This window comes from Panthera uncia (genome assembly GCF_023721935.1).
Source record: "Panthera uncia isolate 11264 chromosome A1 unlocalized genomic scaffold, Puncia_PCG_1.0 HiC_scaffold_17, whole genome shotgun sequence".
Classification (NCBI taxonomy): domain Eukaryota; kingdom Metazoa; phylum Chordata; class Mammalia; order Carnivora; family Felidae; genus Panthera; species Panthera uncia.
In genome coordinates this window covers 92,436,976-92,451,038 of record NW_026057577.1, presented here as the reverse complement: position 1 = coordinate 92,451,038, position 14,063 = coordinate 92,436,976, and the positions used below count along the sequence as shown (strand labels likewise).

Here is a 14,063-nt window from a genome sequence, read left to right as displayed (position 1 = left end):
GGGGGCTGGGCCTGACCCGCCCCCTCCTGGCTCCCCACTCCTGCGCTAAAGGGTGTGAGTGAGTGCTAGTAGCGAATGTGGGCGAGTGAGGACGCCCCGCACCTAACTGCGTTCTTGGGGACCGCAGCCTTCCCAATTCCGGCAGGATTTGCGCCGCGGCGCGGGTCATTGCGCCCGGGCGCAGAGCTCCGACGGCTTCCAGCGTTCACCAGCTCCAGCCTCGCGGGCTCTGCCCCTCGCCGGTCCTGTCGCCGAGAGTCTGAGCGCCTCCCTCCAACCCGGAGCCGCCAGGAGAAGGCGGAGGCAGTGGAGAGGCCGCGGCAGGCAGGCAAGCAGGCTGGGCCGCCTTTGATGTGGGCGCGGCGCACCCAGCCGAGCTGAGCGCCCGTCCGGCCGCGCCCCGAGGGGGGGAGCCCCCGGGCCCCGCATCCTCATTGTGCCGACTCGGGCCCGGGCCCGCCCCCGGCCCCCCGCCCCCTCGCCGCCCGCGCGTAGAAAACGCCCCGGCCGCCGCCAGTGGTGGGAGGCGGCGATGCGCACGGCCGGAGAGACGCGGAGGAGGAGACATGAGCCGGCGGGCGCCCAGACGGTGCGGCCGTGACGCGTTCCTGCTGCAGCCGCGCGCCCCGGCCCTGGAGCGCTGACCTCTGGCCCCGCACCGCCCCGCGCCCCGGCCGGAGAGCGCGCCCCAGCTTCCAGCCCCGCCGCGCATGCTGCCCCCGGAGTGAACCGAGCAGCCAGCCTCCCGCAGACGCCCGGACAGACGGACGGTCAGCAGTGAGCAAGCTTCCCCGCACCAGCCGGGCGCCTCTTGCACAGCGGCGGCCACCCCGTAGCCCCCGCGCCAGCCCGGAGGGCGCAGCGCTCGGGAGGAGCCGCGCGGGGCGCTGATGCCGCAGGGCGCGCCGCGGAGCGCCCCGGAGCAGCAGAGTCTGCAGCAGCAGCAGCCGGCGAGGAGGGAGCAGCAGCAGCGGCGGCGGCGGCGGCGGCGGCGGCGGAGGCGCCCGGTCCCGGCCGCGCGGAGCGGACATGTGCAGGCTGGGCTAGGAGCCGCCGCCTCCCCCCCGCCCAGCGATGTATTCAGCGCCCTCCGCCTGCACTTGCCTGTAAGCGCCCGCGCGCGGGGCTGCCTACCCTGCCTTGCCGTCTGTCCGTGTGCCTGTGACTCTGTCTGCCCGCCCGGCCGTTCGTCTGACTTTCCGACTGCGTATCGGTCTGTCTGTCCGCGCGCCCCCCTCCCTCAAGTCCCACTGACCACCTCTCCATCTCTCTCCCGCAGGTGTTTACACTTCCTGCTGCTGTGCTTCCAGGTACAGGTATGTGGGATCCTGACTCTGACCTCCCCCTGCCCCTGCCTCTCGGTACAGGTCGACCCCCCTTCCCCGGGCCGCGCCCCCTCCTTGTGCCCCACCCCTACTGGGCGCCGAGCCCAGTGCACCTGTTCCCAGGGCGCCAAAGGGCGGCTCCGCGCGCGCCCTGCGCCGGCGGGGGACCAGCCAAGGGCAAGGGGCTGTGCTGCAGGGCTCAGACTGGCGCGGCCCCTGTCGGCCTCGGCTGGGAAGAGATCCCCGGAACCAGCGGACTCACCCGCTGCAATGTGCCCTGCTCCAAGGCCCCTGCCCACAATCGGCGAGGAGTTGGGACCTGGGCATTTTTTCTGCCAACCGTCCTTAATATCTCCGCTCGCTCTTCCAAACAAAAAAGCTCCTTTCAGCCGAATGGATTTTGAGTCCAGGGAGAAAGCTTCAGTTGTAAATTACTCTGTGGTTTCAAAGGCGTTTGCAGGAGAGAGAGAGAGGGAGAGAGAGAGAGAGAGCACGCGAGCGAGCGCTAGGAGACTCGGTGAGAGGTAGTAGAGACGGGCGATTGGGCTGAGGGGCCATTGCCCTTGAAGCCGCTACGGAATTGGCCACGTTCTGCACACCCTTGCCCAAGGTGGTGTGGCCCTCGGCTTGTTCCCCGCCTTGCTCCCCGCTCGCTTGCTCGCTCCCTGTGAATCAGAAGAGGGCTTGGCGCTCAGCCTGGAAAGCACTTGCTAAAATCTGATCTGTTACTTCAGCAGCTTTCAGACTCGGGAAGGTCTTGGCACGCAGACAGTTGGAACGCGCTGGCTTCCAAAGCCGTGGAAATGAAGGAAAAGCGTGGGGGGGGGGGCAGAGAAAGAGAAGAGGGAAGGAGGGAGCGACTTCAGCCCCGATTAGAACCAGACCAGGGCTGCCTCAGCATGGTTGGGGGGGGGGGGCGGCAAAGGGAAAGGGAATAGGAAGTGCCAGCTGCCCTAGCCCCCCACCCACTTAGAGCTGCAAGGGAGGGGTCCTAGGAGGAGCTGGATAGGGGCCAGAAGAGATTATCTGCCCCTTACCCCCTGGGTTGAAGGCAGGTGTCTGCAGGGTTAGAGAAGATGCTCAGGTTTTAGCTTTTGGGGTTCCAGAGGTGCCCCAAAAGACCCTCGAGCAGGGAAAATTGTGGCTCTCCCAGCTTTACGGCATAAGGAGTGTTGTGAGTGTTGAGTGCTACTGAGACTCAGCAGCCTCTCTCAGTGTTTGGTGTGGTGGCGGGTCTGCTTACCTCGCCTTCCACTCCTGGGAGAGGACTCAGCGTCAGGATGGACACTGGGCTTGGGGCAGCTAATTGGGGCGGGGGGCTATAAGGATGGATGGATGGATGGGTGGACGGACAGACAGACTGATGGGTTCTCTCCTCCTGTTAGTCAGGCCGGGGTCCCCAGTGACTCCTTGAATCAATATAACTGGAGTCAGTAACTTAAAACTGGCTGTTTGCCAAAGCAGATGTGACCCTATGATGGTGGGGGCAGGGGTGGGAATGGCTGGTGTCAGAGAGCCAGTGCCAGGCATGGCCTGCCTGGTTTACAGCTGAGTCTCCAAGCAGAGGGCAGGTCCCAGGGTCACTCCAGGGGATCTGTTTGTCTTACCTGGATGGGAGCTCTTTTCCCTAAGTGCTGCACCTGGGGATGGGGCCGTGATGAAATGGGCATTGCAGGCAGGGAATGGCTGTGGACTTGGTGGCCCTCCTGGTGCTGGCTGCCCCTTGGTCCTTAAAGCAGGGCCCAGGAGGGTTTGCAGTATGGTCTTTGTATTCTCTGGGGAAGTGTGAGGGAGGGAACCTGGACTCTGCATCCCACCTCCACCTCCTGGCCAGAGCTAGAGCTAGCTTCTTAGGAAAGAGCTGGGTGGGACACCTGGGTTAGGGCTTCAAGCAGGTGATGGCGCCTCCTCTCCTCGCTGTCTTCCCTCTTCCTTTCTTGGCAGCCTTTCCCCATCCGAACTGCCATCAGGCTGATGTAGTTAACCCATGGTCCATGCACCCAGAGAGTATCTAAGGACGGGATTATGGAGGAGGCAGGCCCCTGAAACGTTGCACCAAAATGGTGCTCAGATGCGCTCACATCTTCGAGAGGACTCTCAGCTCTCCACGGATTTTCAAAAGCACCTATGATTCCTAAACAATAAAGAAACGGCAGGCTTATGTCCCCACTCATGCTTTAGGGACAAAGGTGGAGTGGCTGTGAGAGGTAGAGATGAGGGGTGGGAGTGGTAGTTGCTGGGAGCTGAGGTCCGCTGCCTGCCGAGGCGGTGTTGGGAGAGCAGCTACTTCGCTGGCGGGGTGCACTTAGCAGGGGTGATGAGAGCTCCCTTGGGGCCAGGGGAGGCCTTCCTGCATGGTGGGAAGGGCTCAGGGCTTTACAATCTGTCAGACTGGACCTGAGTTCCAGCTTCCTCCTTCCTCCTTTGTAGACCCCTGTGAGTGTTAGCTTCATCATTTGGGAGAAGGGTGGCTTCGAGGCTGAAGTGATACATGCTAAGTGTGGAGAAGGGTTTGGAAATTCTCACCTACCCAGGAGGGTATGTTGTTCTGCTGGGAAATGGACACACCTATGCCCTTCCCTTCCCCCACCTCTATGTTTTGGGGGACTGCTCCAGTCTTAGCAGTTAGAGTTTCTGGGCTCCTCCCTTCTCCCCAGCCATCAGTCATCAGCCCCCATCTCTAGCCACATTTTCGAGAGAACACAGTCAATGCCAGACACTGCCCTCCCCCTCGCTCCCCCCCCAACCAACCATGTGGTGAGCCCCGCCCTGCCCCCTCCCCCCTGCTGACCACCCCAGGAAGCGGGAAGCTGGGAATTTAATAAAATCCCTTCTCCATACAACTTGGGACACCACGGATAGCTCAAATCGGAAGAATTTTAAAAATTTCCGAGGGGAGCAGGCGGCGTGACCAGTAAATTGCTTTTCTGCACTTGGCTGAGCTCTGACAATGACACCGGGCTGGGCTTTTCACGCAGCTTGGCCGGCACCTGCCTGACATTGTTCCTACCGCCAGGCTCGGCTAGGTCCTGGCCTTCCCCAGACAGGCCAGGCTTGAGGCGAGCCTGGGAAGGGGGGTTTCTGCCATCCAGCCCTTGTCACTCCCAGAGCTCCACTTCCTCCCTCACCGCATGATGTGTTCAAGTTTTGAAGTTTCCTTCCACGCCCCCTCTTGGCCTGACCACCCCCCACACCTGGCTTCCTCAGTGAGGATTTGAACCTTTCTTCTAGTTGGCTACAATAGGAAAGCCAGAGACAGAGTCCTTTGGGACATGAGGATGATGGGAAGCTATCCTATTGGGTAGCACATTTGATTTCTTAAGGCAGCAACATCATCCCTCTGTCCATCCGGTCAGGTATTCATTCAACAAACACTTGCTGGAAACCTCCTTCTTGCCAGCCCTGGGAACAACCCGAGTCAGTTTCTGGCCTCAAGATGCACCCAGGCTAGAGGGGAGAGTGCCAGATAAACCTGAGTTCCTTTAATCCTGCCTCCTGAGAAGTGCAGGGAGGCTGGCATATCCAGCCCAGGAAAACTCTAAGGCTCTTGGTTTCCCCGACACCAGACAGACTTTTTCAGAAAGAATACCAAAATTATTCAGAAAGAATACTGGTGGGAAAGGAGAGTTCCAAGAGGGATGCTAGGGTTCCTCAGTGAGAGATTCCCCTGGGATTCTCCTGATGGGTCTACGTTGTACCAGATGGTCAGAGCCCGGGTAGGTGTCTCCGATGGGAGGCATCTGACTCAGAGTCTGCAGACCTTGATTTTCCTGGAATGTTCTGGACTGAAAGGGTCGCTATGTGACAGGCAGGCACTTTCTCACATCACGGAGGTTAAGCCTCACAACCAGCCTGGCACTAGGGAATTCTACAGACAAGGAAGTGTGGCCCAGAAGCATGAAATAACCTGCCTCTGTCCACTGAGCAGGACAGAGGCAGTGCTGGCTTCGACTCTGGGTCACCTGGCTCTGGGCCCCAGGCTTATTAAACGGCAGCCTAAGGGCTCTGGAGTCCGCTAGCCTGGCTCCCTGTTGCCGCACTGCCTTACCTTTGCTGTATGACCTTGGCAAGTTTCTTAACCTCTCAGGTCTCAGCTTTGGGATGTGTAGAATGGGAAGAAAACAACCAACAAAGCAGTGAGAGCAGGGTGAGAGCAGGGGCCAGTGCGGAGCCTGGTCCTCTGTCCAGGGCTCTAGCCCCAGTGCCTCTTGTTTGGGGAGGGCTCCCTGGCCCCCACGCCCCTGTCAGGGTGGTAAGCTCCCCTTCCCCAGGGCACTGTCTCCTCCTGGTGGCCAGGAGAGGGGAGATGTGGATTGTTTCCTTTCTGAGGGCGGGGACTTTCTGGTTCACCTCTGTGTGCTCCGCATTTTCTTACCGTGTCCAGTTGCCCCCACTCGCAGACTGGCAGAACACTGCCAGGGATACAGGGACCCTGTATGCCAGGGATACAGCGGTAGTGCTAAGGGCCTTATCAGGGTGGCCTGGGCTGGGCGATGGCCACCGGGCCTCAGAAAGGGCAGAGGCCTGTTGTCTCCACTTTGGGCCTGAGTCTGGGGACTTGTTCTGAAACGTTGGTGGGTCAGCGGGCCCCTCAGGCTTTAATCAGGCTTGCTGGTAGGGGCTGGGAGGTGTTTGTTCATTGCTCTGACATCTAAATGGCGTCACGCCCATGGGCCATTTAAAATGCTCCGGTGCCGAAGATGGGGCCAAGGACAAGCCTCCTGTGGGCCACAGAGCAGAAACAGTCTCAGGACCCCTGGGATCAGTCCTGGATTTGTCACTGGCTCACTGAATGGCCTCCCTCCCTGGGCCTCAGTTTACCCACCTGGGTATCAGTGACATGAGCTAGATGACTTCCGTGGAGTTTGAACACATGGGCTTTGGCACAGGAGAGACCTCGGTTTGAATCGTGCGCTGCTGGGCAAATTTCTTAACCTTAAACAATTTGCACCTCGGTTTTCCCCATCTGTAAAGCGGGGGCAGTGAGAGATACCTAGTTCTTAAGGGTTATTGTGGGGACTAAATGGGCTAATGCACACAGAGTAGCTAGCTGGCACTCAATAATGTGTAACGGTACTCGTTAAATCAGTTACATGCTCTGTGTGTGCGTTAGGTGGGTACCGTGCTGCAGGGTGCTGGGCAAGGCTAGGAGGGACATACTCCTTGCGTCGGTGACTTCCGGGCTCCTCTTGTTCAAGTTGAGAGCACAGGCTTTGGACTTAGGCCTGCATTTAATCCTCATTGCACCACTCCCAGGCTGTGTGGCCTTGGGCAAGATCCTTAACCTCTCTGAGTCTCTGCCTCCTCATCACACGAGATATAGGGATGATAATACCACTCCCCAAAGGTGTAATTGGAATCATGTCTTGGGCCAAGTATGCAGTAGGTACTCAGTTATGGTGCTGTGCCTCAGTAGCGATCAGCAAACATTTATGGGACATCCGCTGCCTGGGTGGCCTTGGACTGGGTTTTAGAGAGAATGCCAAGAAGGCATCCAAGGCTTCAGTTTTTTCCTCAAAGTGTTCCCTGTGAAGAGACTTTGGGCTGATGCTTTGGGCAGCTTTATTTACCTCCCTCATCCCCATTCCGCCTCTGCCTTGGAACCTCTTTGCACTTTGTCACTGTCACAGGCCCCAGTGTGTTCTCCGTGAGGCTCACAGGGATGCATAGGAGCTCAGGCTCTGGGTCTGGCCCACCAGATCACACCCCGCCTTGGCCCCTTGGTAGTCTCAGATTGAGCATATTGCTCGGCCTCACGGTGGCTCATCTTTGTTGTGGGTGTCAGGGTAGAACCTCCCTCTTGGGGTTGCTGCGAGGGTGAATTGTGATCACCCGGGGGCACAGCACCTGGATCACTGTAAATGTTAAGTAATACACGCTGCAGCTGGGCATTTGACGTTGGTGCATCTAGAGGCCTGTTCCTGGAAGTCAAGGGAGGCTGGACCCATCCCGAGGGCCCTACGGCACATCGCACAGACCTGGCTTGCGGGATGAATGTTGAGTAAGTGAGTAGAGGGGCCATAGCTTCTCTAGGGCAGGTCCCTTCTGGCACCAGGCATGGGGCAAGGAGACTCAGGACCTATCCCAGCCCTTGGGGACTTGAGAGAAATCAGAGGGGTCTGTGCAGGGGGACATGGGCTGCAGGGGGACATGGGCTCCAGGGTGCCATGGGTACCCTGGTGAAGGGCCATGAAACCAGACTGGGGGCAAGAGGATCTGGCCAGAGAAGATGCCCTGTTTGAATCTTAGATTAAGAATAAGGCAGATGAAGATGCTGTGAACCTGTGTGTACATGTGTGAGTGAGTGAATGAGTGTGTGGTTGTGTGTGTGTGTGTGTGTGTGTGTGTGTGTGTGTGTGTGTGTGTGTAAAAGCCATTGCAGGCACATGGAATATCTCTAGATGGAAACAGGGAACAGCCTGATATGCTCAGGGGACTCTAAGCCTGTTGCAGCACCAAGTTTAGGAAGAAGGGTGATGTAAAAGGCCATGGTAGGCATTGAATGCCAGAATAAAGGGCTTGTTTCTGGTCGGCATGCATGACCACTCTTCCCCCACCCCCCACATGCTTTAAGGGACAGGGAAGTGAAACAGGGTTTGGAGGAGAGGGGAAAATAAATAAAAGAAGGGAATGTGGGTCTTTAGGGGTCCTGCCTCCTTCCCCAAGCTGGCTCCAGGGTTGACCACCAGAGGTACTCGTATTGACGATCTGTATGGAGAAGGCTGATGTGTGGGGAGAGGGGCTTCTAGTCAGCCACCTTGGGTGGCAGCACCTCCCTCCCATGCTGATGGCTCAGCCCTGCCAATCAATACCTTGGTAGCCCTGGGAGCTTAATGGACAGGCTGGGGGTGGGGAAGGGCCCTTTACAACATCACCAACATCACCGTTCCGGCTGGGTTGGGTGTAGGGACTGTGACGGGATAGAGGGGGAAAGCCTGGGGCTGAAAGGGGTGGTGGGAGCGTGAACCTGAGCCAAACTGAGATCCAGAGGTGGGCTCCACCTTCCTCCTCCCTTTTCCGCCTACAGATGCCAGCTGGGGAAAATCCTTGGGCTCTGGAGCCAGAGATGGGTTCAGATCTTGGCTCTGTCGTTTTGTGTACAACGTGGATGAGTCCCTTGGCCTCTCTGTGTCTCCCTTTGTCACAGGGACGGGAATCGTTCTGACCAGCCCAGATTGTGTGAGGAGGAAGGAGACCTTGCTTGCAAAGTGCTTAGCTCAGGCCCCGGCACAAAGCAAGTACCTAGCAAGTGGGAGCCAGTGTTAGTTTCTGCCTCACAAATAATAAGAAGCCACAGAGCACTGGGGCTGGCAGCCACTCCTGGGCCTGAGTCCAGGCCCGCTCTCTAGGAAGAGTTTGTGGGGAGCTGCATTTTGGGATGGAGAGCAGGGCTGACTTTACCCGGGACCACTCCTGGAGGGGGGAATTGAGACTTTGGAGAAACTCTGAACGCCCTCAGCAGGGCTGGCAACATTGCTGCTGGAGGAGGAGGCAGGCGGTGGTGGAATGTGGCCGGAAGTCTGTGGGCTGCCCCTCCTGGGACGGGGAGACCCTCCCTTTCTGGGCAGGCTGCCTGGAGACAGGGGCATGGATTGTATGAGGCCTCAAGGATGGGGACCTGGGCGGGAGGGGGCAGTGTGACCCCATCCTCCTCTTGAGTAGGGGGAGTGAGCTCAAGGCCTTGAGCCCTTTCATGTTTAATCCCTGCTCCAATCCCTGCCCCAGCCATGGCTTGTGGCCAGAACCAGTTGCCATCCTGAATAGAGGTAGAGGCGGGGGTGGAGAGAGGAGAGAGTGAAAGCAGGCAAGAGTGAAGGGGTGGAGAGCTTGAGCTCTAGACTGAGATGGATTTGAATCTGGATTCCTTTTCTCAGTAGTGAGTGTCTTTGGACAAGCGATGTAACCTCTCTAAGCCTCAGTTCCCTCATCTGTAAAGTGGGTACGATAATTATAGAACTCATAGGCCCGCCCTGGGAATCCCATAAGATAGTTTACCTAAAGTGATTCTTAGCACAGAGGGAAGCGCTCAGTAAGTCATGGCGTGGCTGTTCAGAAAACAAAACACAAGAAAAAAGAAAAAGAAAAAAGTTGTGGCTGTGTTGTCTTTTTCTCTGAGATAGATTTTTTTTAATGTTTATTTTTGAGAGAGAGAAAGAGCATGCACGAAGCAGGGGAGTGGCAGAGAGAGCGAGAGAGTGAGGAGGGCAGAGGATCTGAAACAGGCTCTGTGCTGACAGCGGTGAGCCCGATGCGGGGCTTGAACCCAGGAACTGGGAGACCATGACCTGAGCTGAAGTTGGACATTCAACCAACTGAGCCACCCAGGCGCTCCTGAGATAGATATTACAAACAGTCCCCCTTCTGCTAGTGAGAAAACTGAGGGGTTAAAGAAATCAAACTGGGGCGCCTGGATGGCTCGGTCAGTTAAGCGTCTGACTCTTGGTCGCAGTTCAGGTCATGACTCACAGTTTGTAAGTTAAAGCCCTGCGTCAGGCTCTGCGGTGAGGAGCCTGCTTGGGATTCTCTCTCTCTCCCTTTCTCTTTGCCCCTTCCCCCGCCAAAAAAATAAACTTAAAAAAAAAAAAAAAGATACCAAACCGAGTGGTGATTCAGGGTGCAGCCAGGTGACCCCAGACGTCAGTTAGTGCAAGTCATTTTGTTGTTGACTACATGTGGTGTGTGCTCACTTGTGCTGTGTGTGTACATAAGTGATGTGTGACCATGTCTGTGGAAGGTGGGGAGATATAGGAAGCCCCCACACGTGTCTTCAGAGCATGAGTGGGTCCGTGAGGCCGAGATCTTCAGCCAGAGGGAGGAGTCGTGGCTGACAGATGCGCCAGAAGGAGGGGACCTGGGTTGATGTCTGGAAGCTGGCACTGAGATCACCCCATGGAAGGTTCACCCCAGGTGCCTGAGAGAGGAGGGTCAGAAGGTAGGAGAGGCTAGACTATAAAGGCCCCTGAGTGGGTGCTGTGGGCGGTGGGGAGCCAGGCAGAGTGTGGGGTAGGAACCGAACTCGCCTTGTGCGTTAGAGAGCTGGGCTCCACTGCAGGCCAGGCCGAAGGCGAGGGGCTCTGTCCCACCAGACACCTTGTCTGTGCCGGGCCTGGGACCTTGGTGGACCCCGGTGCGGGGAGATGTGAACCTGTCAGCCCGTTGTTGCCTCTGTGCAACTCCTGGATGGGGGAGTGAATATTTCCACTGGAGCCCCAGCTCTCAGGGCAGGGAAGGGGCTGGCAGGGGGGTGGTAATTGGGAGTCTTGGGCTGCATGGGGACCCCTCTATATGCCATCCTGCTGTGGGAAAAGCTACTTCGACCCAAAAGGTAATTTGGGGTGGGGGGAAGGCAGAGTGACAGAAGGTGCCTTCCTGTGCCTAAGGACACATCTTGTCTGTGCCAGCCCTGCTCACCTTGTGAGAGCTGTGCCAGTCTGGTTTTGTTCACCCTGCAGCTCTTCAACAGCCCAGACAACTGTGTACCTGGAGGGGCGTTAGCCAGCAGACAGCCACTCTGACTATTCTAGGAAAGGCCTGGAAGGCAGGCCCCCTCTTAGGCACCGGGGCCAAGTGGCCTGCTACCCCATGAGCAGGAGAGGAGGAGAGAGAGATTGGTCCCGAGGCAGACGCAGGAGCCCTGCTTGTCCACGTTCTGGCTCCGTGGCCCTGGAGAGATGCCTCAGAGGTCCAGTGACCTTTGCGAAGCGAGCTCTACCTGGTGCCCACCTCCCAGAGTGGCTGAGAGAATTATAGGAGGTACCACAGAGGGCTTCGGAGCACAGTGCCTGGAAGGAAGTGCCTAGGAAAGCCTAGCAGCTGATAGCTTTGCAGACGCCCCTTGCCACCGCTCTGTTGGGCATTCTGCTTGTCTGGGTAGTAAGTGGTGGGGCTGATTTTGGCCTCTAGGTTTCCCTCATCCTCACCACAGTCATTTAGCACACATCGGCCGGGCACCCTCCTGGGGCCAGAGCTGGAGATCCCCAGATGAGCTGGACAGGCTAAACTCTGGGGACACTAAGCCATTACTGTAGTGCCCAGAGGCCCTAACCCAGCTGGAGGATGGGGAGCAGAAAAGGCTTCCAGAGGAGGCACCTGAGGGCAGGTGTCGGCTGGGCAGAGGGGGCAGGGTGCCCTGGGCAGAGGGCCTGACCTGTGCAAAGGCCTGGGGCTCCCCAGAGGTCTTGCCCAGGAAGCCCAGGGGCGTCGCTGCCTTTTCAGAAGGATGGACTCTGTGTATGTATCAGAGGCCCACCCCTGCTACCTCCCTTGGGAAGAATGTGACCACAGAATGTGGCTTAAATGGTGGAAGCTGGGCAAGATGGATTGTTCCCCCCACATCCTGGAGAAGGGCCACCGGATAGCCCCTGCTGACCCTGGGTCACCCACACTGCCTCTGTCCAGTGGGCCAGGGAGAAAATCGTTAATGGGAGGCTGGCTTCTGGGGCAGGGCAGCTCCCCTTGGGGACCCAGGGTAAGGAGATTGGTTTGACCTCTGGTCGATAAGGTCTCCTGTGAGCAGGAGGAGAGTTGGAGGACAGGGAAGGAGGCTGGAGGCCTGCCCTTGGGGGAGGGGACAGGGCCGGGCTACCTCAGGAAGTCATACCAGGAAGGTCGAGGGCCATGGGTGGGGGCTCTTCAGGACATGTGCCCACCAGGTGTGAACCTCAGGGGCTGATGGAGCTCTTCCCTCCCTGAGCATCAGGATATGGAAGGGGGTGGGTCCCAGGCATCAGAGCCTGGCTGTGAATGGTGACAGGGGCTGGCCACGGAGAATAGAGGAAGTAAAGGGCGTGCACCCTTGGTGGGCCTTGCACCACTGGCCGTGTGGCTCGAAGCCGCAGTTTCTACATCTGTTAAATGGAGGTGGTAAGCATCCCCATGCTGCAGGGGTGTCTGGAAGGACCGGAAGCAATAGCATCTTCCCAAAGCATGGTTTGCGAGGAGAAGTGCCCTGCGTGTACGGACGAGGAGTGTGATATGAGGGTGTTTCTGGAGAGGCTTCACGGTGAGCCTCTTAATGCCCCTTGGGTTCCCTCACTCACGCCTACTGAGTGCGTACTCTGTGCCAGGCCCTGTTCTAAGACTTCCGTGTTTCATCTGCAGGGCAGCCCGTGACATGGGTGCCACTGTCATCCCTCTCGTTTTCTACGTGAGGAAACTGAGGTACAGAGGGGTTAGTGACTTGCCTGGGGTCTCTTAGCTAGTGAGTGGCGCACCCCTGGGTTTCGAATCTGGGACCTCCTCCCGATCGTGCCAGAGGGGCAAGTGGGGCCCAGCCAAGTGGGGCTGAACGAAGGGCTTTGGGGCCATAACTGGGGCTTACTCTGCCGTTGCCTGTACTGTGACCTTGTCAGTTTAGCTTTGGGGCCTCAGTTTCCTCACCTGTAATGTGGGATGATACTTCCACCCCGAGGATGATAGTGAAGGTTAAATACTGTGGTCCTGCTGAATTGCTTGTGGGGCCCAGGCCAGCGTTGGAGGACATGTGTAAGTCAGCTTGGGGACAGAGACCCTGGGCCGGGCACGGGGTGTGCGATGAGGAAAACACAGTTACTGCCCTTGGGAGCTCACAGTTGAGAGGTGAGACAGTTGCTTGGGCAGCCCTGGTCCCTGGAGCCCTGCCCTGGGCTGAGTGGGGCCATACTGTCATGGGAATGGGGTCCTGCATGCCTAACATCATGTCAGACCTCATGGGCACACGAACAAACCGAGAACGCTGTCCGGGCTTCAAGAATAATTCAGTTCAGATGGAATGGGGCAGATGTACATTTAGGAAAGGAAAGCATAGGAAAACCTAATTTAATACTAAATGGAATTCCAGAGCTCCACATCTTTTCAACGTTCATTTGTTTATTCATCCATGCATTCAATAAATATTTGAGTTTCTACCGTGCTACGTGCTGGGGATATAGCAACAAGCAAGAAAGAGACAGCCCCAGCTTTCATGGTGCTGTCAGCCTAGTCAGGGGGAGCCAGACAAAAACCAGATAAATAGAAGTCATGTCAGGTTGGTCAGTGTTAGAAAGAAAAAACAAAGCATGACAGAGAGATGGAGAGTGACAGAGGAGTGGGGGCTGCTTCAGAGAAACAGTCAAAGAAGGCCTGTCTCAGGATGTGACACTGAGCAGAGACCCTAATGAAGTAAAGGGGCCAGAATGTATAAATCTGGGAAAGAATATTGAAACCAAGGAAAAAGCACGTGCAAAGGCTCCGAGGCAGGTATGTTTTGTGTTTGGAATCCTCAGCAACGTAATAAGGCAGCCAGTGTAACTGGTGGTGAGGGAGTGGTAAAAGATGAAGGCGGGGGGGGGGGGGGGCTCATCATGAAGGACCTTGAGGCCGTGGTGGGGACCTTTGTCGAGATGTGATGGAAGTTCTGGAGAGTGTGAAGAGGGAGGATTATACTAAGTGACTGGGTTTGGTGGAAGACAGACTACCAGGGGGCAAGAATGGGAACAGGAGACTGGCGAGGAGGTGGCTGCAAGCTGTCCAGGTGAGAAGCCATGTTCAGGAAGTGAGACTGGAGAGTTATTATGTCAGCATAGCCAGAGGCCGCTTCCTGGAGGATGTGGTCAGACATGAACTAAACCTCTGGGGATGTGGGGACTTTTGGTGGGAGGTGCAAAATGAAGTCTTCTCCAAGAGCGGCCAGCGGTGTGGGCAGATGCTGGGTGAGTGTGGGTGAGCATGAGGACTCTCTGGACATGGAGAGGAGAGTCCCCGGCTCCTGGGGACGAGTGA

General features: G+C 57.4%; 1 protein-coding gene across 2 annotated transcripts in view; it reads left to right on the top strand.

The window, feature by feature from the left end:
- The first annotated feature begins 524 nt into the window (after nt 1–524).
- Nucleotides 525–14,063, top strand: part of FGF18 (fibroblast growth factor 18) — a 32,580-nt gene continuing 19,041 nt past the window's right edge. The window contains exons 1-2 of one of the 2 annotated variants that reach the window (XM_049647784.1): nt 525–1,106; nt 1,280–2,153. In XM_049647784.1, the coding sequence (XP_049503741.1) occupies nt 891–1,106; nt 1,280–1,729 (666 nt within the window). In that variant the 5' untranslated portion in view covers nt 525–890 and the 3' untranslated portion in view covers nt 1,730–2,153. Of the gene's footprint in view, nt 1,107–1,279; nt 2,154–14,063 lie in introns of those variants that run through there. The other variant, XM_049647785.1, reaches the window with a different exon arrangement.